This window comes from Physeter macrocephalus, chromosome 12, assembly GCF_002837175.3.
Source record: "Physeter macrocephalus isolate SW-GA chromosome 12, ASM283717v5, whole genome shotgun sequence".
NCBI lineage: Eukaryota > Metazoa > Chordata > Mammalia > Artiodactyla > Physeteridae > Physeter > Physeter macrocephalus.
This window is the reverse complement of record NC_041225.1, coordinates 25,359,144-25,380,826: the sequence shown is the minus strand read 5'-3', so window position 1 is coordinate 25,380,826 and position 21,683 is coordinate 25,359,144. Positions and strand designations below refer to the sequence as shown.

At 48.4% G+C, this 21,683-nt stretch overlaps 1 protein-coding gene across 1 annotated transcript; it reads left to right on the top strand.

The window, feature by feature from the left end:
- The first annotated feature begins 696 nt into the window (after window positions 1-696).
- Window positions 697-18,014, top strand: LOC112062372 (sulfotransferase 1C4-like). Its single transcript, XM_055089153.1, has 6 exons — window positions 697-701; window positions 925-1,150; window positions 6,613-6,739; window positions 11,570-11,664; window positions 12,984-13,158; window positions 17,902-18,014. Exons 1-6 carry the CDS (start codon window positions 697-699, stop codon window positions 18,012-18,014), a joined length of 741 nt encoding a protein of 246 aa, XP_054945128.1.
- Window positions 18,015-21,683: the final 3,669 nt, after the last annotated feature.

Here is a 21,683-nt window from a genome sequence, read left to right as displayed (position 1 = left end):
TCGTGCAGCAATCCGAACACAAACCTTCACACTGGAAGCCTGTCGATTTACGATGAAAGCCCTTGGATGTGAGCGTTGTTTCTGGAAATTGTTGTACGTGTCGGCCGTCAGCAAGGCTGGGAGTCTCGGGTGCCCAGGATCTGACTCTGCTTCTCCTGCAAACTGTGAGAGCGGGTCACAGCTCTGCTGACTAGTCCAAGGGCGTTTTGCGGGGTTTTTTCCCCCACTGGTGAATTCCACCAAACTTTTTTTTTTAACTTTTTATTTTATATTAGAGTATAGTTGATTAATACATTTCTTATTGAGAGACTGGGCTTCATTGTCAGAGGAGATTGAAGACCACAGGCTGCCAACCTGTCTCAGCTTCTTCCCAGCCGGAGCCTGTAGACCTGGAATTCAACAGGAACGTACACTCCCCTCTCTCCACAACTGCAGACGGCGCCTCTGTGTGATCTGCTCCCACACCCCAACCTTCTCCAGGACTGTTGTGTTTGCAGCTTCTGGGGAGGTGTTCTCACGTGGGGTACCTCCAGCCCCTCAGTCTTGGAGATGGTAGAGCCTGAGTCCGTCCCCTCCTGGTCCCCACCCCATCCTCACACACCATCTACTGCCCGATTTCCACCTGCTGTTCATGAAGGCACGACTTTCCTGCGCGTTCTTCTCCTTGATCTCCCATAACTTAAATACTCTGATGTTATGAGGTAAGGTATAAATAAAATGATGGAAAGCCAATGCATCGTATGTTAGATGAAAAGTGGATACAATAGGGAAGGAAATAGAGATATTTGTGTATAAATACACACTTATAACAAAGCAAGAAGGAAATCGTCATGATGATTACAACCCTTGTCTCTGCAGCTGGTCACGGTGGATCTCTATATCCACCTTCTCCCCCCACCCGCTCCGTCTCCCCTTCGCCCTCAGCAAGCAGCTCGGCTGCCGTGCTTCCGACCTGGTGGTGACTGAGGCCTCCATTCCTGAAGGGTCTGGGCCGTCAGCCGTCCTGCCTGGCTGGGGTTCTTGTCGGTTCCCGCTGACCTTGAGCACAGGGTGTGGTGACACCGAGACGCCCCACGGGGGTCTCCGGGATCCAGACTCGCTGGTCCTCACCTCCCGTGTGGAAGGAGACACAGCCCGATTTCCCCTGGAGGTCAGGACAGGACCTCCCTTCTCTGCCTGTTGATTCTGAGGCGCAAGGAGGCCGGCGTGGCCGGTAAGTCTTAACTTGCAGTTCAATGGAGGCATTTTTGAGTCTTCTGGAGAAAGCGTCCCTCCCTTTGGACTAACCCCTCTGGTGGTTCTGGCAGCAGCACTGCACACAGAGAAGGCAGATCGCACCAGTCCGTGTCTCTTCCACTGCGGACAAAACAGTGCTGGACATGGTCCAGTATACTCAGCCTGGTGTCCAGGGACACTGGGAGCAACCAGCCAATCACAGGGTACCCATCAGGCTGACAAAGATGTTAGGACGTGCTGTACACACGGTCACTCAGATCTTTGCTTCCTACAAGTGTTCATTAGACATACACAGTGGTGATATTTTGCACATCTCTACTGGTTTATTGACAGTACCTGCCATGGTCTAAAGTGCTCTCTTCACTACTGGAAATAGAATCACTAGTGTCTTTACATCTAATCAGATTAGAGAACCAATTCCAGAAACCCCCAAAACTAATTCAGAAAATTCATCCTCAAGACTCTGTTCCTCTAGAACCGCTCTTGGCACCAAAATCTGTATTAGTCAGGCTCTCCAGAGAAATAGAACCTATGTATATACAGAAGAACTGGCTCACTCTGTTACAGAGGCTAACAAGCCCAAAAGCTGCAGAGCTGATGTCCTGGTTTGAAGCTCTCAGGCAGGAGAATTTTTCTTACTGGGGTGTGTCAGTCTTTTGTTCCAGTCAGGCGCTCAGCTGACTGGACGAGACCCACCCTGATGACAGAGGGCAATCTGCTTCTCTCTGTTTCCCAGCTCAAACGTTAGTCTCACCCAGAAACACCTCACAGGAACACCTAGACTATCACTTGGCCAAATGTCTGGGCGCCCCACAGCCCCGTTAACATGAAATCAACCAACCATCACAAGCATGCAGGCTTCAACACTGAGGTCACGTGTTCTTACCAGCTCACCTCTAGCATCCCCATGTAGTCACACGCTGGGTCCGGGAAAGTCCACCTCTGCTGGCCCTCTAGTTTCTGCTTCAGTGGCACATACCCCTCACCTGGGCTCTTACGGCAACTTGCAGTTCCCTCCCAGCCTCTACTCGGGTGTCCCCAACCCACCCTACAGCCGACTTCATACTATTCTTAGAAGGCAGCGTCAAGAATGTCATTCTCGGGCTTCCCTGGTGGCGCAGTGGTTGCGCGTCCACCTGCCGATGCAGGGGAACCGGGTTCGTGCCCTGGTCCGGGAGGATCCCACATGCCGCGGAGCGGCTGGGCCCGTGAGCCACGTCCGGAGCCTGTGCTCCGCAACGGGAGAGGCCACAGCAGAGGGAGGCCCGCATACCACAAAAAAAAAAAAAAAAAAAAAGAATGTCATTCTCCTGCGCACACGCTTCAGTGGTCATCTGCTGGCCATCAAACCCACCCCTCTCCTTGGCCTCCAAAGTTTATCTCCATTTCTCTTTCCCGCGTGCTCTACACCAGTGGTCTCAGGACCCCTACGTACTCTTAAAAATTATTGAGAACCCCCACTAGATCTCGTCTGTGTGGGTTATATCTATCAATGTTTTCAATACGAGAAACTAAAGCTGAGAAATGTTTAAAACACAGGAACACACACACTCATTCCATCCTCCGATTGGTCATCAAAATACTGACATCATCACACACAATACAGCTCTGGGCCCACCTACACTCCTGAGAGAGGGAGTGTGAAACAGGCAGACACCGTCTTATTACCATGGAAACAGTGTTGATATTGCAGAACCCCTGAAAGAGGGATCACCAGGGATTCCCAGAGCACTTGGGAAATTGCTGCTCAAGTTAAAATCAAACAGGACTGGTCTCCGGGCCCCAAACAGACTCACACCATCCCATCTCCTTGTCTTTATGAATCTGAGTCCTCTCTGCCCTGCCCTCCATCCCATGTCACAGAGTCTGCATTCTTTTCCGAAAGAGGAACTTAAATGTCATCCCTTTTGTGCGCTTTTTCATGCTGGCCACCACCACTTGCATGTGCGTGTGCGTGTGCGTGTGTGTGTGTGTGCGTGTGTGTGTGTATGTCTGCGTGTCTGTGTCTCTGTGTTGTGGTGCTCCAAGGACAATGGTGCTTCAAGGACAAAGGACAACCCTGCCTGAAAAAGTTTCAGCCTTACACCCCCTACCGTACTCTTAATCGCCCTCCCTGCCATCTTGCCGTGGTTATGAAATTCCTGAGCCCACCTGGGTGATGGGACCTGTCCCAAATAAGGAAAGGCATCTGCCCTGTCCCACTTTCACGCTATAGAAGGAAGGTATATGTGCCTCGACCAATCAGTAAACGAGATTTTCACCTCGGACCATTCCTTTGTTTTCTGGCCATAAAAACTGATCAGTAGCACATGTTCGGGCTCGACTCTCCCAGACTACTAGGAAGTCTGTCTGGCAGTGACCCTTCCCTCCAATAAATTCTATCTTCTTTACATTCTGCCTTGGGTCTGGAAATTCTTTTCCAACCTGCGTTCAGACCACGACAGGTGTGTGTCTGTGTGACTGTCGGGGCATTTCCTTCCTCAGAATCTTCTAAGTATTTATTTTATTGACAACTCCTTTCTGGTATTTGTGTCCTTCCATGATTGCCTTTCCCGTTCACGTATTTACCTTGTTCTTTCTCTTACACACCTGTTGTTTTCTCCGTCCCAACACTAATCTCCCCTCCTGCTATCCCACCCTGATTTTGCTTTGGGGAACGGCCCCTCCCCAAATGCATACAATTTCACCCTTCTCTGGCCAAAGGGTAAACACATGGCCCAAACCAGGCCAGTCAGATATTCTGCCTGGAATTTTAATTACAGCAGAAACTGACTTTATTCGGTGCTCACTTATCTTGAGAGAAGTGCCCTGAGGAGAGACTGTCTTTCAGGTATGGCTCCTGGAGCTACTCCACTGCCTGTCCTCACTCTTCTTCTTTTCTTTCAGTTTTGTGACCTGTCCGGTATCCTATAAATAAAGCATTTTTGTGTCTAACTTGTGTCGGTTCTTGTTGCTTGCAACCAAGTAGCTCTAATAAGACAACCCCCTGCCTCAGTATGTGTGTATAAACCCGCACACGAGAGCAGGGCAAGTACAATCCTCCTCATTCTTGTAAACCACCCCCAGCATCACACACACACGCACACACACACACACACACACACACACACACACACACACTACACAGAATAACCACACAAAGAATAAGTCAATATTACCTCCTATTCCAAAAGCAACGTCGTTCCTTAAAAGGATTTATTATCATCACAATCAATTTAGTCTCAATGACATCATCCTCTGTGTGGGGTGACATCTGAAGGTGACTGGGAACCCCAAACCGGAGGACAGGGCAGGATCTGACTCCTCCAATCATCAGTGTGGGTACTGGCACCGGAACTGATCAAAGTCCCAGCCCCAGGCAGCTCCCACCCCAGGGAAGAGATAATACCTTCTCCGCAACAGCGTTGAAGCTCTGTCTGCCCGAGAGTCAGCAGGAAAGTCCAGGAGGACTCTCTCGCCCCCTTCAAGTATAATACAAGAGGGCGGGTCGTTTGGAAATGAAGATCCTGATGACAAACTGAAATCGTAATGAGTGACCCCAGATCAGGCAGACAAACACGGAGCCCGGCGGCCTGCTCTCAGACACGTCCCTGCAGCAGTGGGAACCTGAACTTTCTGAGACCTGCAGCAACCCCAAGGCCACCAGCCTTTCCTGAAACACCTGCAGGCTGCCCGCTGTGGCCTCAAGGCCGGCCACCTGGTAACTGGGCAACAGCCTCAGACCCCAACCAAGCCTGCTCAACCAGCTCCCTTACTTCCAGCCAATCAGATCCTAACTACTGACAAACAGCGCAGGGACCTAATCGTGGCCTCAGCTGGGTTGGCCTGTATAAGCCTCTCCCACTTCATCGTCCGTCAGAACACAATTCAGGTGCTTCTCAGCTCTGCGTCTCCTGGCCACAGTCCTAACAAACACCAAATAAACGCCTCTGTGATTCCATCAGGCCTCTGTTTCTGAAATTTGGGTAAACAACACTAAAAGTACTCAGGAAATATAGGTCACCTGTGGACACAAGCACTTCCTGTGCCCACACCCTGCCAGATTTCCAACCAAAGAATACCGTGGTGTACCTATGCCAGGTACGAAGACTGGTTTATAACAAAGAAGGAGGAGGAGGAGGGGAAGGAGGGAAGGAAGGAAGGGAGGGAGGGAGGGAGGGAGAGGAGGGAGGGAGGGAGGGAGAGCTAGACAGATATAAAAAGACAAAACTGATACTCTAAAATGAAACACATTTACTCTAAAATTTAAAAAGTTAGGCAAGGAAGACCAAAATTTTAAAGTTGGAAAACAGATCTAAATACATTACATAGAATGTTGCACACAGAGGATTAAAAGCTAGAAAATATGAAAAAGGAACTTAAGAAATAGAGGCTAGAGGGAGAAGTAGAATCCATACTTGTAACTGGAGTGAAGAATGAGATAATAGAAGAAACCATGATAACAAATGGTTAATAATTTTGTCCAGAATTAACAAATGGTATGCAATTTTGAACAAAGTAAGTATATACTAAATCCCAAACAAATGACAGATGGACGGATGGATGGAAAGAAGGAAGGAAGGAAAGAAGGGAGGGAGGGAGAGGAGGGAGGGAGGGAGGGAGAGGGAGGGAGGGAGGGAGAGAAGGAGGGATGGAAGAAGGGAGTCTTTAACTTGGGAGAGGGGCCTGTATCAGGAAAAGCTCTGTGAGTCATACATGAGTGAAGTTTACAGTAGTGGGGAAGATGGCCAAAAAAAAGGAAAAAAAAAAAAACAGGAAAAGTGAACAAAATGAGAATAACCGTAGGTCCCAGGCAGACTCTCAAAAAACCAACATTTAACTAAAGGTTTTAAATTTTAGTGATTCCCAAACCCTAGTGACAATCCGAAGGAAGCTGTGTCTCCGATCCTGGCAAAGGGCACATCTACACAAAGTTTTTCATACTATTTCACGGAGGCCCATCCTCTTGAGGTTCATCAGCTTAAGACCACCCGACTTAAGGGAGGAGCTGCAGAACGGGGCAGGACGCTCTGAGAAAGGCTGGCCAGAGAGATTAGAGGAGCCTGCAAACAAGTGCTTTTGCAGGACGAGGGGTGAGTATGGCCAGCGGGGAGACAGGAGAGCCCGCTGAGGGCCAGCACGCAGGGCCCTGCACACCCGGTCGAGGAGGTTTAACTTAATCCGGCGAGCAATGTGCAGACATTGAAAAGTTCTATACAGGCAGCAACCTGATCACATTTACAAGATTATACTGGCGGCTGGTTGGCGGGCGGAGGAGAGCAGGTGGCTCCGTGGCCTTGAGGACCTGGTAGCTGTGAACACAGATGCCGTGCACACTGGGTGCCCAAACCCTTCTATCTTTTACACTGTTTCTTCCATTTCTTCCCACCACTCCAGATAATCTACGTGGCAAGGAAGGCCAAGGACACCATGGTGTCCTACTATCATTTTCAAAGGATGAACAGAAGACTCCCCAACCCAAGGACCTGGGACGAGTACTTTGATACATTCCTGGCCGGCAAAGGTAAGCCAGGTAGAAGGAACCAGTCTTCACCCGTGTCTGCAGAGGATAAGGTTTCCCCATAAAATTCTCCGTCTGTGGGAAACACAATTCACCGCAGAAGGAGCTCGGATTGTCTGGGGGGGCGCTAGAGGCAACGCCCCTGAGAGGTGCAGTGCAGCCCTGGTCACTGTCTCCAGTGGCCAGTGGATCTGCTTCCAATGACGACGCATCCACAGGATGAAGCCAATACAGCACTGTAGGGAAATCAGCTATATGCCGAGAAGGTTCCAATTCTAAGCCCATGCTAAATGTTTTACATGCATTAACATGTTTAATCTTTGTAGCATCCACTGGGGGTGGGAGGAGCGGTGCAGTGTTCTTAATCAGCCAACTTTCCATCAAAGAGACTGTCAGATGCTTTCTTCCTAAGACTGCCCTCTGTAAACGGGGCACAGGAAAGGCAGATTTGGGGGAAGACCATTGATGAGTGCCTGCTCTAATTTTTGGATAACCCGTACTGAGCGGTCACTATGTGCCGGGCACCTGCTATCACGCCATGCCCTTGGCACCAACAGGCTACCGGTATTTCAGATGCCTCGGCTCACCCAGTCATGCCATTATTTCTCCCATCTTAAAACACAGAATTAAAAACTGCCCTGCTGACCCTCCCCACCCCAAGCGACTGCTCCCTGTCTTCATTCCACTGACTGCAAATGCCTTGGAAGCCTGAACCCGTGCACGTCACCTCAGCCTCTCTCCCCCACCCAGCCTTCCACACCAGCACACCCAGCCCCAGGCCACACGGCCTCCGCATGTCAGCCCACCGCAGTCCTGCCCGACACGGCCGCGATCTCCCTGGGGCGCTCTCCCCACGGCCCCCGGGACGCCGCCCCCTCCCGACATCCCTCCCACCCCCCGCGCTCCAGGGGCACAGACCCAGCATCTCATGGTCCACGCGTCCAAACCCGAGCTCCCATCTCTCCTCCCAAACCTGCTCCCCCTGCAGCCTCCACGTCTTGCTAATCGTGTCCTGCAAGACGCTCAGGCCTGAACTCCTGAGCCTGTCCTGAGCCTCTTCTTCCTCACATGCCCCAACAGCCCGGCAGCGGATCTGCCAACCCCACCTTCAGAAGACCCCCAGGACCCTCACCTCCTCCTTCCTCCCATCCCCCCCATCACAGCCTCCCCGGTCAGTGAACAGCCTGGCCTGTCCCTCAACGGCCGTCCTGGTCAACCCACAGGCTCTTCCCAACACAGAAACCAGGGGCATTCCGTGAAAAGGGAAGTCAGACCACCTCACTCCTCTGCTCGAAGCCCCCGGCCGCACCCCATCCCCCTCAGAGGGAAAGCCAGAGCCCCTGCTGGAACCTTACGGCCCCAGGACCGGGCTCCTGACCCTGTTTCCCTCCCCATCCCCGGCCCCCTCCCCATTCATTTTCTCCTATGCACGCGTCATGATCTAGTGGCCTGCACGTCCACACTTCCCTCATCTGTCTCCCCTCCAAGATGCACGCCCAGAGCATGGATTTCTGTCACGTCTGCTGCTCCAGCCCAGTACCTGGAACAGTGCTGAGGAAAGAGCAGGCTTGTGGAATAAATTAATCCATTCCAATATTGCCTTATGAGGTAGGTACTGTTACTGACCCTCTTTCAGGGATGAGGATAAAAAAAAAAAACAAAACCAAGGCTCAGAGAGGTTAAGTAACTGGCCCAGGGTCACACAGCTGGGTCAGAGCTGGGATCCGAACCCAGCAGGCTCTAGAGCCTCAGAGACTAATGTTGGTAGCTTCCAAAACAAAGAAAAGTCCTGTGGAAAATGGATGTAAGAGGCGTGAAAAGTAAGTTCTCCTGCTCAGAGCAGCACTGCCCACAGCTGCATCTGTATTCTGAGGACACAACTCACCTTCCCACCCTCACCTTCTCACAGCCCAAACACGGGAAGGAGGGAAGGAAGGAAGGGAGGGAGGGAGGGAGGGAGAGGAGGGAGGGAGGGAGGGAGAGGAGGGAGGGAGGGAGGGAGAGGGAGGGAGGGAGGGAGAGAAGGAGGGATGGAAGAAGGGAGTCTTTAACTTGGGAGAGGGGCCTGTATCAGGAAAAGCTCTGTGAGTCATACATGAGTGAAGTTTACAGTAGTGGGGAAGATGGCCAAAAAAAAGGAAAAAAAAAAAAACAGGAAAAGTGAACAAAATGAGAATAACCGTAGGTCCCAGGCAGACTCTCAAAAAACCAACATTTAACTAAAGGTTTTAAATTTTAGTGATTCCCAAACCCTAGTGACAATCCGAAGGAAGCTGTGTCTCCGATCCTGGCAAAGGGCACATCTACACAAAGTTTTTCATACTATTTCACGGAGGCCCATCCTCTTGAGGTTCATCAGCTTAAGACCACCCGACTTAAGGGAGGAGCTGCAGAACGGGGCAGGACGCTCTGAGAAAGGCTGGCCAGAGAGATTAGAGGAGCCTGCAAACAAGTGCTTTTGCAGGACGAGGGGTGAGTATGGCCAGCGGGGAGACAGGAGAGCCCGCTGAGGGCCAGCACGCAGGGCCCTGCACACCCGGTCGAGGAGGTTTAACTTAATCCGGCGAGCAATGTGCAGACATTGAAAAGTTCTATACAGGCAGCAACCTGATCACATTTACAAGATTATACTGGCGGCTGGTTGGCGGGCGGAGGAGAGCAGGTGGCTCCGTGGCCTTGAGGACCTGGTAGCTGTGAACACAGATGCCGTGCACACTGGGTGCCCAAACCCTTCTATCTTTTACACTGTTTCTTCCATTTCTTCCCACCACTCCAGATAATCTACGTGGCAAGGAAGGCCAAGGACACCATGGTGTCCTACTATCATTTTCAAAGGATGAACAGAAGACTCCCCAACCCAAGGACCTGGGACGAGTACTTTGATACATTCCTGGCCGGCAAAGGTAAGCCAGGTAGAAGGAACCAGTCTTCACCCGTGTCTGCAGAGGATAAGGTTTCCCCATAAAATTCTCCGTCTGTGGGAAACACAATTCACCGCAGAAGGAGCTCGGATTGTCTGGGGGGGCGCTAGAGGCAACGCCCCTGAGAGGTGCAGTGCAGCCCTGGTCACTGTCTCCAGTGGCCAGTGGATCTGCTTCCAATGACGACGCATCCACAGGATGAAGCCAATACAGCACTGTAGGGAAATCAGCTATATGCCGAGAAGGTTCCAATTCTAAGCCCATGCTAAATGTTTTACATGCATTAACATGTTTAATCTTTGTAGCATCCACTGGGGGTGGGAGGAGCGGTGCAGTGTTCTTAATCAGCCAACTTTCCATCAAAGAGACTGTCAGATGCTTTCTTCCTAAGACTGCCCTCTGTAAACGGGGCACAGGAAAGGCAGATTTGGGGGAAGACCATTGATGAGTGCCTGCTCTAATTTTTGGATAACCCGTACTGAGCGGTCACTATGTGCCGGGCACCTGCTATCACGCCATGCCCTTGGCACCAACAGGCTACCTTTCAGATGCCTCGGCTCACCCAGTCATGCCATTATTTCTCCCATCTTAAAACACAGAATTAAAAACTGCCCTGCTGACCCTCCCCACCCCAAGCGACTGCTCCCTGTCTTCATTCCACTGACTGCAAATGCCTTGGAAGCCTGAACCCGTGCACGTCACCTCAGCCTCTCTCCCCCACCCAGCCTTCCACACCAGCACACCCAGCCCCAGGCCACACGGCCTCCGCATGTCAGCCCACCGCAGTCCTGCCCGACACGGCCGCGATCTCCCTGGGGCGCTCTCCCCACGGCCCCCGGGACGCCGCCCCCTCCCGACATCCCTCCCACCCCCCGCGCTCCAGGGGCACAGACCCAGCATCTCATGGTCCACGCGTCCAAACCCGAGCTCCCATCTCTCCTCCCAAACCTGCTCCCCCTGCAGCCTCCACGTCTTGCTAATCGTGTCCTGCAAGACGCTCAGGCCTGAACTCCTGAGCCTGTCCTGAGCCTCTTCTTCCTCACATGCCCCAACAGCCCGGCAGCGGATCTGCCAACCCCACCTTCAGAAGACCCCCAGGACCCTCACCTCCTCCTTCCTCCCATCCCCCCCATCACAGCCTCCCCGGTCAGTGAACAGCCTGGCCTGTCCCTCAACGGCCGTCCTGGTCAACCCACAGGCTCTTCCCAACACAGAAACCAGGGGCATTCCGTGAAAAGGGAAGTCAGACCACCTCACTCCTCTGCTCGAAGCCCCCGGCCGCACCCCATCCCCCTCAGAGGGAAAGCCAGAGCCCCTGCTGGAACCTTACGGCCCCAGGACCGGGCTCCTGACCCTGTTTCCCTCCCCATCCCCGGCCCCCTCCCCATTCATTTTCTCCTATGCACGCGTCATGATCTAGTGGCCTGCACGTCCACACTTCCCTCATCTGTCTCCCCTCCAAGATGCACGCCCAGAGCATGGATTTCTGTCACGTCTGCTGCTCCAGCCCAGTACCTGGAACAGTGCTGAGGAAAGAGCAGGCTTGTGGAATAAATTAATCCATTCCAATATTGCCTTATGAGGTAGGTACTGTTACTGACCCTCTTTCAGGGATGAGGATAAAAAAAAAAAAACAAAACCAAGGCTCAGAGAGGTTAAGTAACTGGCCCAGGGTCACACAGCTGGGTCAGAGCTGGGATCCGAACCCAGCAGGCTCTAGAGCCTCAGAGACTAATGTTGGTAGCTTCCAAAACAAAGAAAAGTCCTGTGGAAAATGGATGTAAGAGGCGTGAAAAGTAAGTTCTCCTGCTCAGAGCAGCACTGCCCACAGCTGCATCTGTATTCTGAGGACACAACTCACCTTCCCACCCTCACCTTCTCACAGCCCAAACACGCTGTATCTTCCTTTCAGTGTGCTGGGGGTCCTGCTACGACCACGTGAAAGGCTGGTGGAGGAAGAAAGACAGCCACCCCATTCTCTACCTTTTCTACGAAGAAATGTTGAAAGTAAGAAGGAAATATATTTGAATGTTGACGTCACAGTATTTTTTCTCAGAGTTACAGGTGCAGGATAGAAATGAAGGAAAGTGGCGTGTAAAGGTTTATCCGTACAAAGTATTTCGCAAGCTAGCCCCACTTCTCCAACCTTGCCTGCAGCTGCTAAACTCCCAACACAGCACGGTTCCGCCTTCCGGGTGGGACCTGGTGGGAGGCACCTGCTTCTTCCCGAAGCTTCCCCCGCCTCCCCCAGAAGCTCGTGTTTCAGCCAGAAGGCTCTCACTCCCAGCTCTCCTTCCAGGATCACTATGTCCCCCATTATCTGCTCTCACGTCCGAGGAAAAGAATTAGGACTCTTAACAGGAAAGAACTAGTGAAGAATAGAGCTGTTTTGGTTTGCTTTCTTAAAATATTCAAGTTTTATCATTTTAAATAAAAGTTCCCCATTAGCAGCATCTTTTGCACGTGTAATCCTGGTTCAAAGTCTGTTTCATATGTTTTATATGTAAAATAAATCTATAGCCAGTATAGCCCCGGCTGCCCCGTGGTCACTAACAGCTCTGCCCCTTTCCGTCCTTCTACTTGGTTGGGTCAAACCCCTCCCTACGTCACCCTTGCTCTCTGCAGCTTTCCCAGGTGTCAGCGTAGCCCCGGCGGCCCCAGCCCTGAGCCTGTTTGAGAGCCGCAGGGTCAGACCGCTGGGGCCCGGAAGGACATGTGAACACAGTCAGGGCGGCCAGCGGGAGGGGAGCCCTGCAGGGGCCTGGAGAACCCCCACCAGGGCAGCTCAACCCTAACCGGGAGCCCTCTTCCCCAGAGCGCCCGGGGCTCTCACGAGGTCCCTCTGTAAACAGGCGTTCCCACCGGGACAGACCGGAGTCCGGTCACCAGACACGGAAGCAGAAGCCACGTGGCTCCACATGCACTCGGAGGAAACCCGTCATGTTTATTTTGAGAGACGCTCCCTCTCCTCCCAAAGAGCATCTTATCTATCCACTCCTGCACGACACAGTAAAATACCGTGTCCCAAAGGAGAGACTTCTCAGCATGGCCCCTTGGCATCAGCTCTAGAACAGAGGAAAGGCAATTATTTTCATATAATTGCACTTTAAACTGCCATGTGTAGTGATTTGACATTCATAAATCTATATATAATAAGCATAACTTGTTAGAATTACTTTTAAACATAAACTAACAGGCTGTTAAAACACTGGTTTCAAATGTTTTACCCATTATTCCCAGGCTGAGTTCTCTAAGGTCCGACTGTGGTTATATTTTTTCCTTGGATAGAAAAAAACCTGCTACCTCTCTTCCACTCTCCCCCACAGGATCCAAAACGTGAAATTAGAAAAATGATGGAATTCCTGGGGAAGAACTTGAAAGGAGAGGTTTTAGACAAAACTGTCTACAACACTTCGTTTGCCGTCATGAAAAACCACCCCATGACCGACTACACAAATGACATGAAAATGAATCACCAGCTGTCTCTGTTCATGAGAAAAGGTGATGTGTACCTGCTCCTGTCTGTCCCTTGATAATAGACAAATTTTCTGACCCATAAGTGGCTTTCTACCCTTCAGGCTCAGTGAGTCACTACCTACAGTGTTTTCTGAAGTGAGTTCTTCGCAGCCTTATTCAGAGAGGTGCCATGTCTCGTGCTCAGAGAAGGGTGGGAATCCACACTCTGTACCTGCCCCTTTGAAGCACGTGAGCGTAAATAACTTTCTGAGAAGCAACTTGTTTAATTCTGCTTAACTCAGAGCTTCAAACATGTACTTGACCCAAACTCTTTCTCAAGTGAAGCCTCTAATCTCCAGGAAGCTCAAGTTCTTCCCAGCACATTCTGGAGGACAGTACGAAGGTCATTGGCCTTGAGGCTTGGAAGGGTGGTCCCTGAGTTAAATCACTTCCCCGAGAATGACTGCGGGGGCACAGCGGGTCTCAGAGCCCGGCCAGCGCCAGGACCTTCAGCCGCCTGCCCAGAGCCCACCTGATGCTACCATACCGCCCACCCCTTAAAGGAGACAAACTTCGTGAGGTTGTCGTTATTTTAGAGAAATGAAACCCCAAAAAATCCTAGTACATTTTGTTTGATAAGATAAGCAAAAACTTAAGGCTCAAAGGAGAAATTTCCTCTCTAATTGGCCCAATAATGAACCTGATTTCTTTTTTTTCTATTGGAAAAAAGGTATTGTCTATTTGTCCAGAGACACATATATTTATAGGCACAGCGAGATAATATACATGCTGGAGGGGTTTTTTAGGTTTGGGGATTTTTCTCCCCCAGCTTCATTTAGGGATGACTGACAAGTAAGACGTCAATATAAGGTGCACAACGTGATGTTCTGACTGAGAAATGAGCATCACAATCAAGCTAATAACACAACACATCCATCACATAGTTACTCTTTTTGGTGGGGGAGTGAAAACACAATTGAATTCTACCCTCTTCGCAAATTTCAAGTATAGATATATAATAAATTCTCAATTATAAGCATCATGTTGCACATTAGGTCTCCAGAATTTATTCCTCTCATAAATGAAAGTCTGTACCTTTGATCAACATCTCCCCTTTCACCCCACCCCCTGGTAACCACCATTCTACTGTTATTATGAGTTCAATTTTTTTTAGATTCCACATATAAGTGAGATTGTGTAGCATTTGTCTTTCTATATCTGGCTTATTTCCCTGAGCATAATGTCTTCCAGTTTCATCCATGTTGTCACAAACGTCAGGGTTTCCTTCTTTGTTAAGGCTGAATAATATTCCACTGTACAGGCAAATGTGTCTTCGAGACAGTAATTTTGTTTCCTTTGGATATAACCTAGAAGTGAGATTGCTGGATCATGTGGTAGCTCTATTTTTAATTTTTTTGAGGACCCTCCATACTGTTCTCCACAGTGGCTGCACCAATTTACTTTTCCACCAACAGCGCACAGGGTTCCCTTTTCTTTACATCCTCATGAACAATTCCTCTTTTAACTTTTTGATCATAGCCATCCTAACAGGTGTGAGGTGATAGCTCATCATGGTTTCAATTTGCATTTCACTGATGATTAGTGATGTTGAGCATCTTTTCATACACCTGTTGGCCATCTGTCTCCTTAGAAAATGTCTCTTCAGGTCCTTTGCCCATTTTTTAATCTGGTTACTTGTTTTTGCTATTGAGTTGTATGATTTGTATGAGTTCCTTATAAATATTTGGTTTCAAATCTTTTCCCCCATTCTATAGATTGACTTCTCATTTTCTCGATTGTTTCCATTGTTTTGCAGAAGCTTTTTACTTTGATGTAGTCCCACTTGTTCTCTTGACTTTTGTTGTCTGTGTTTTTGGTGTCACATCAAAATAATCATTGCCAAGACCAATGCCAAGGAGCTTTTCCCCTATGTTTTCTTGTAAGAGTTTTACAGTTTCAGGTCTTCTGTTTAAGCCTTTCGGGGTTGATTTTTGCGTATGGTGTAAGATGATTTTATTCTTTTGCATGTGGATATCCAGTTTTCCTGGCACCATTTACTGAAGAGACTATCCATTCCCCATTGTGTATTCCTGGCCTCCTTGTTGACAATTAGTTGATCATATATGTTTGGTTTATTTCTGGGCTCTTTAGTGTATTCCATTGGTCTGTGTGTCTGTTTTTATGCCAGAACCATACTGTTTTGATTACTATAGCTTTGTAACATTTATTCTGTGAAAAATGCCATTGGAATTTTGATAGGGGTTGCACTGAATCTATGGATCGCTTTGGGTAGTATGGACATTTTAGCAATATTCACTCTTCCAATCTGTGAACACAGGGTATCTTTCCATTTATTTGTTTCTTCTTCAATTTCTTTAACGATTATCTTACAGTTTTCAGCATACAGATCTTTTACCTGCTTGGTTAAATTTATTTCTAAGTATTTTATTCTTTTTGATGCTATTATAAATAAAATATTTTCTTAGTTTATTTTTCAGATAGTTCATTGTTAGTATATAGAAATGCAACTGATTTTTATATGTTTATTTTGTATCCTGTAACTTTACTGAATTTGTTTAGCAGCTTTTTTATGGAGTCATTATGAGTTTTCCACATATATGATCATGTCATCTGCAAACAGAGATAATTTTACATTTTCCTCTTCATTTTAGATGCATTTTATATTTCTTTTCCTTGCCTAATTGCTCTGTCTAGAACCATGTTGAACAGAGGTGGCAAGTGTGAGCAACCTTGTCTTGTTCCTGATCTTAGAGGTTAATTGTTTTCTTGCTCTTTTGTAGTTCCTTTGTGCCTTTCTTCCTCTCTTGCTGTCTTCCTTTATGATTTGGTGATTTTTTTGTAGTGTTATGCTTTGATTCCTTTCCCTTTATCTTTTGTACATAAGGATAGCTTTGCCAAGTAACGTGTTCTTGGTTGACAGTTTCTTTTTTTCTTTTAGCACTTTGAATATCTATCTCATCTCACTCTCTCCTGGCCTGCAAGGTTTGTGTGGAGAAATCTATTGATAGCCTTATGAGGGTTCCCTGCTATGTGATAAGCCTCTTTTGTCTCGTTGCTTTCAAATGTCTCTGTCTTTGATTTCTGACAGCGTGATTCCAGTGTGTCTCAGTGAGGAACCTCTTTTGGTTGAAACTTCATGTCCTTGGATGCCCATATCTGTCCCCAGATTTGAGAATTTTTAGCCATTATACCTTTAAGTAAGTTTTCTGTCCCTTTCTCTCCTGGTATTTCTAAGATATGTATATTTGTTCTCTTGAAGGTGTCTCATAAATCCCATAGGCTTTCTTTATTCTCTAACAGTTAGAGGAACAAAAAGAAAAAGAATGAAAAAGAACAAAGAAAGCCTATGGGAGCAGTTACAGAGCCAGAGTTCGGAGTGCAGGTACATGCCAAGTGGTCGTGGGGCCTGGGCGTGGAGAGGGGGCGTGTATGGAGCGGCTGGGGACCGGGGTCCAGAGCATGCAAGGGTTGGGGTGAGTGGAGGTCACGGTCCCAGGGCAGCACGACCGCGTCTCCTTCTTGGAGAGGAGGGCACACGCCAGCATATTCCTCTCCAGAGGGTCTGTGGTGGCTGTTGGTTACCTCAGTGGGGAAGCTGCTGGGATGCCCCGCAGGGCAGGCCACTGGGATCCACGCTGACAGATCCTATGAAGGCTGCAGAGCCCACGCAGGGCAACTGAGGTCCTCAGGGATGAGGGCTGCTGGGACGCCCTGCAGAGCAGGCCCTGGGGACGGTGGCCCCGCTGTGTGTCTGACACTGGTAGCCCCCTCCTTGGAGCCCAGCCACCTCCAGACAGCTCCGCTGTGCCAGTCCCCCCAGCAATCCTCTCTGTGTGGTTATCCTCCTGTTTGGGCTCCACTGTGTTGCTTTAGGTCCTTAATTAGACTCTTGAAGCCCTTCCCAGGACTATTTTTGTTCGTGGATGGCTGGGATTTTTTTGGTGGGGGATGAAGGCTCATATCTCCTACTCCACCATTTTGCTGATGTCACTCGGTCATCTAATTTTCTTGTAAGCTAACTGATAAATTACATAACCATATAATTTATTACCCCTAGAAAATTAAGCAGATTTACACTTCACACATGAAAATAATACTACACAGAGCTCAAAGAGCTTACGTGAAGCAGACGGCATGGAGGAATCAGAACAGAAACAGCTATCTGTGGGGTCTCTGCCCATTTTTAGTTGTTGAAGCTGAAAAAATTTGAATACTCTATTGCATAAGCATAAAATAAAGCTAACGAACCCTACCATTCTTTCATATTCTATTGCTTTAATTCAATTATACATTAACACAATGATAATTCAGGCTGGAAAGGAGGATTCTCAGCCGTGTTCAACTAGGAATGTGGCCTGAAATAGAGATACAGACGGAGGACAGAGGATGCTCTGAGGATGCAGCCCTCCAGAGACCTCTAAGGAGAGGAGGAGAAAACCGGGTCCAGTTACCTTAAGTAGAAAGTGAAATGAACTGAGGGTTCAGGAAGTCCTGGAGGATCAGAGGGCTGCAGGGCGTGACGCCAAGAATTAGATAAACCACATCTAGACCTCCTCCCACCCAAGTGTCTCAGAAAAAGGCTACTCACAAATGCCTCACCTGTGAAGTGTGGTGATCACCCCTGTAGCCTCACATCTCACTCAATATCAGGAGGACACCCAGCCAGTGTCTGTGACAGGAATTTAAGTACCGAGGGGAAAGGGATTATCTACACGCGTTAAAGTTTGTGAAAACGTCCCTGAATGTGCTATCCATCACTCTTTCTAGAAGTCATTGGAGATTGGAAAAATCAGTTCACTGAAGCTCAGACCAAGAAGTTTAATGAAAATTATGAGAAAAACATGGCTGATACTTCTCTGCCCTTCTGCATGGATCTTTAAAGAGCAGCCTCTGTGAAGCAGAAGAGAAACCTGTTTCCAAAAACCGCGAACGGCTCGTGTGACTTGATGTCAGGGTTTTTAAACCACGACCTGGACATTTCAGCCTGATCTGCCTTTTGGATGAACCCAGTGTGACTTCAGTTATCCAGCATTAAGATGCTTCATTTTCCTTCTCTCTCTGCAGAATTTCAGTCTTTAGGTGAATTTCAATATATCAACATGTAATATATAATATCACACACATTTTCATTTCTGTTCCTTCTATATATCCTCTTTGTACCTTCTGTTATAATTTTCTTTGAATTAAAACATTTATTTCAATCTTATTCATCAAAAATTCCCACTCCATTCATTTGATAACAGACTTGTACTGAGTGCCTCATTCATGCTGGGGAGTGGAGGGCATTGAAAGATGATAAAAATAGGGTTACTTCCCCCAAGAAAAGTGCAGCCTGGTAGGGACCACAGCAAGCTGTACCATCAAGGAAACTGTGATACACACTAAAATAAACTGGAAGGTGCAGCAGGGTTGTGGAGCAGAGAAACAAAGCATGTGGGAGGAACCCCAGAGACACTGGGGAGAGTGGGTGTCTGGTGGCCGCCCGCGTCCCGGCCATGAAGCACTCCCGCCATGGCCAGCACAGTCAGCATCCCTGCCTCCCCAGCACCAAAGCCCAAGGCTTCCTATTCGTACAGGCAGACCTTGTTTCACTGCGCTCCGCAAACATCGCAGTTTTTACAAACTGAAGGCTCGTGACAACCCTGGGTCAAGCAAGTCTATCGGCGCCATTTTTACTCACAGCATTTGCTCACGTTGTGTCTCTGGGTCACACTTTGGTAATTCTCGCAATATTTCAAACTTTTCCATTATTGTTACATTGTTAGGGTGATTTGTGATCAGTGACCTTTGATGTTACTACCACGACTCACTGAAGGCTCAGATGATGGCTAGCATTTTTTAGCAATAAAGCATTTTTAATTAAGATGTACATTGCTTTTTAGACATCCTGCTATTGCACACTTAATAGACTACAGTATGGTGTAAACATAACTTTTATGTGCACTGGGAAACCAAAAAACTCGTGTGACTCACTTTATCACGATATTCACTCTATTACGTGATCTGGACCCAAACGCACAGTATCTCTGAGGTTTGCCTGTAATTTACTTGTAAAACCTCAGGGACCCGTATTTCAGAGGTTTCCTGAGACCCAGAAAGTGGAGACATTCCACTGGGTCTTGAGAGATTTCTGGGTCTCATTCGAAGGTGGACTCTCATATGTTGAAGACTAAACGTGAAAGGTGCAATTATAAGAATAAAATTCACAAAGACCTCTGAGACCTAAGAGCAAAGGGATTTTTTTCAACAAAACTTCAAAAGTACAAAACAAAAGGCAAAAATACTTAATGAATTTTGAGACATCAAAATTTTTAATTTCTGTTCAACAAAGAGCACCATAAAAAAGGCTAATAAAAAGAAAACTGAATGACAAAAGTTATTTGCGATGTCTAAAACCACAGAGGACCAATTTCAGAATATACAAGAAACTCTCAAATTGGTAAGAAAAAGATAAAACCCAAATAGAAAAATGGGCAAGGGGGACCTTGAGGAAGGCAATTTTCAGAAGAGAAAATACAAAAAATGACCAAATATTGGAAGAGATGCTCAAAATCATTAGTAAATAAGAATATCTGCAAAGGAAAACCACGGACTGTCATTTCATGTCTATTACAGAAGCAAAGGTTGGAAAGCCAGATAATGTCCTGCTGGTGACGGTACACAGGAGAGCAACCTGGCAACACGTCAAAATGAGTAAACAAACACTCTTCGACCCAGAAATTCCAGCTGTAGGTACAGAGCCCAAGTAAATGGGTACGCAGCCCCGTAAGGGAGCACGTATAGGGGATGCTCACACCCCTGTTCCTCCAGCCGTCCCTGTGCTGAGAGTTGAAGGCTACCTGGGTGCCCACTGCCGGGCGGGGAGGGTAAATCGGTAAAATGTGGTGGACGCGTATCTTGCTATCAGAAAGCAATTAACTAGAAGCAACAGATTTACACACAGCAGCATGAAGACATCTTTGAAATGCTGTACTTAGAGGAAAAAACTGAGGAAGCAAATGAGATGTATAACCCAATATAGTTTATATGAATTAAACACACACACACAACCCAAAAATATTCGTTTTGCAAGAACACATACAAACCAAAAGATACATGTTAAATGTCCTGGGTTCTGTGGAGGAGGGAATTGGGAACAAGAACGGCCTCGTGTGGACCAGTGATGGTGGCGCCCCGTGAACCGAGACCTGCACCCTCCCCGTCCTCCGGGTGCATCACCACACCTTGCCATATCCCAGAGTTCCTGGCCAGAGACTTCTTAGAGAAGGTGCACGACGGCAATCACGACATCAGCAGGCGTGGACAGTGAGACGCTCGCCAGGCCGTCTGAATCCCTACGTGTCCATCAGCCTCCCTGCTGATCAGCGGAGGATGAGGACAAGCAACGAGAAGCTTCCCTTGCCTGGACCCCACCCCCCCACCCCCGTCCAGGACATCTGCCATGGGTCCATCGCACTCAGCCGTGCCCTTGGGATGCCACGTCCTGCTGCCCCAGGAGCCCTGCCAGCACAAGCTCCTGTGGGGCCCACGGGGGACCAGGGCACCGCACACAGGTAAGGCGTTACTACCCGGTCTCGGCCACATCGCCCCTGGGTTTGGACCTCATTTACTGCTCTCTCAACTCCCTACGTGTTCTCTCTGGTCACCAAATGTGACTCAGGAGATAATGAGAGATGCCTGGGGACTGAACAGCCCCCAAACACCCCATTAGTTTCTACCTCACCTCGTTGCTATGAGACCAGCAACAGGAGACATGCACACAGGTAAACATCCCAACAGAGCCCAGTCCGTACACATGGCGACTCGCCATTTAGGGAGAGAAGTATTGAAAGGAGAGAGAGAACGAGAGAAAAACTGGCAGGAAAGAGGGAAGACTGAAGTCCTCGCTCGGCATGAGTCAGAAGTGAGACATTTCAAATTCACTGTGTTCAGTGCTTGTTGATAAAATTGTGATATAAGTTAAGTACTTGTCGTGTACTTTCACACGTACAGGCAAACCTCGGGGATGGTGCGGGTTCGGTTCCAGACCACGGCAATTAAGCAAATATCACAATACAGTCACACAATTTTTTTCAATTTCCCAGCGCATATAAAAGATATGTTTACACTACAGCGTAGCCTATTAAGTATGGAATAGCTCTATGTCTAAAAAAATAATGTACATATCTTAACTGAAAAATACTTTATTGCCGGGGACTTCCCTGGTGGTCCAGGGGTAAAGAATCCGCCTTCCAACGCAGGGGACGCGGGTTCAATCCCTGGTCGGGGAACTAAGATCCCACATGCCGTGGGACAACTAAGCCCGCGCGCCACAACTAGAGAGAAGCCCACGCGCCACAACAAAGAACCCGCGCGCCACAACTAAGACCCGACTCAGCCAAAAATAATACTAAATAAAATAAGTATTTTATTGCTAAAAATTGCTCACCATTATCTGAGCGTTTAGCGAGTCTAATATTTTTGCTGGTGGAGGGTCTCGCCTCGCCGCTGCTGGCTGTTGAACGATCAGGGTGGTTGGAGGTTGCTGAAGGCTGGGGTGGCTGCAGCAA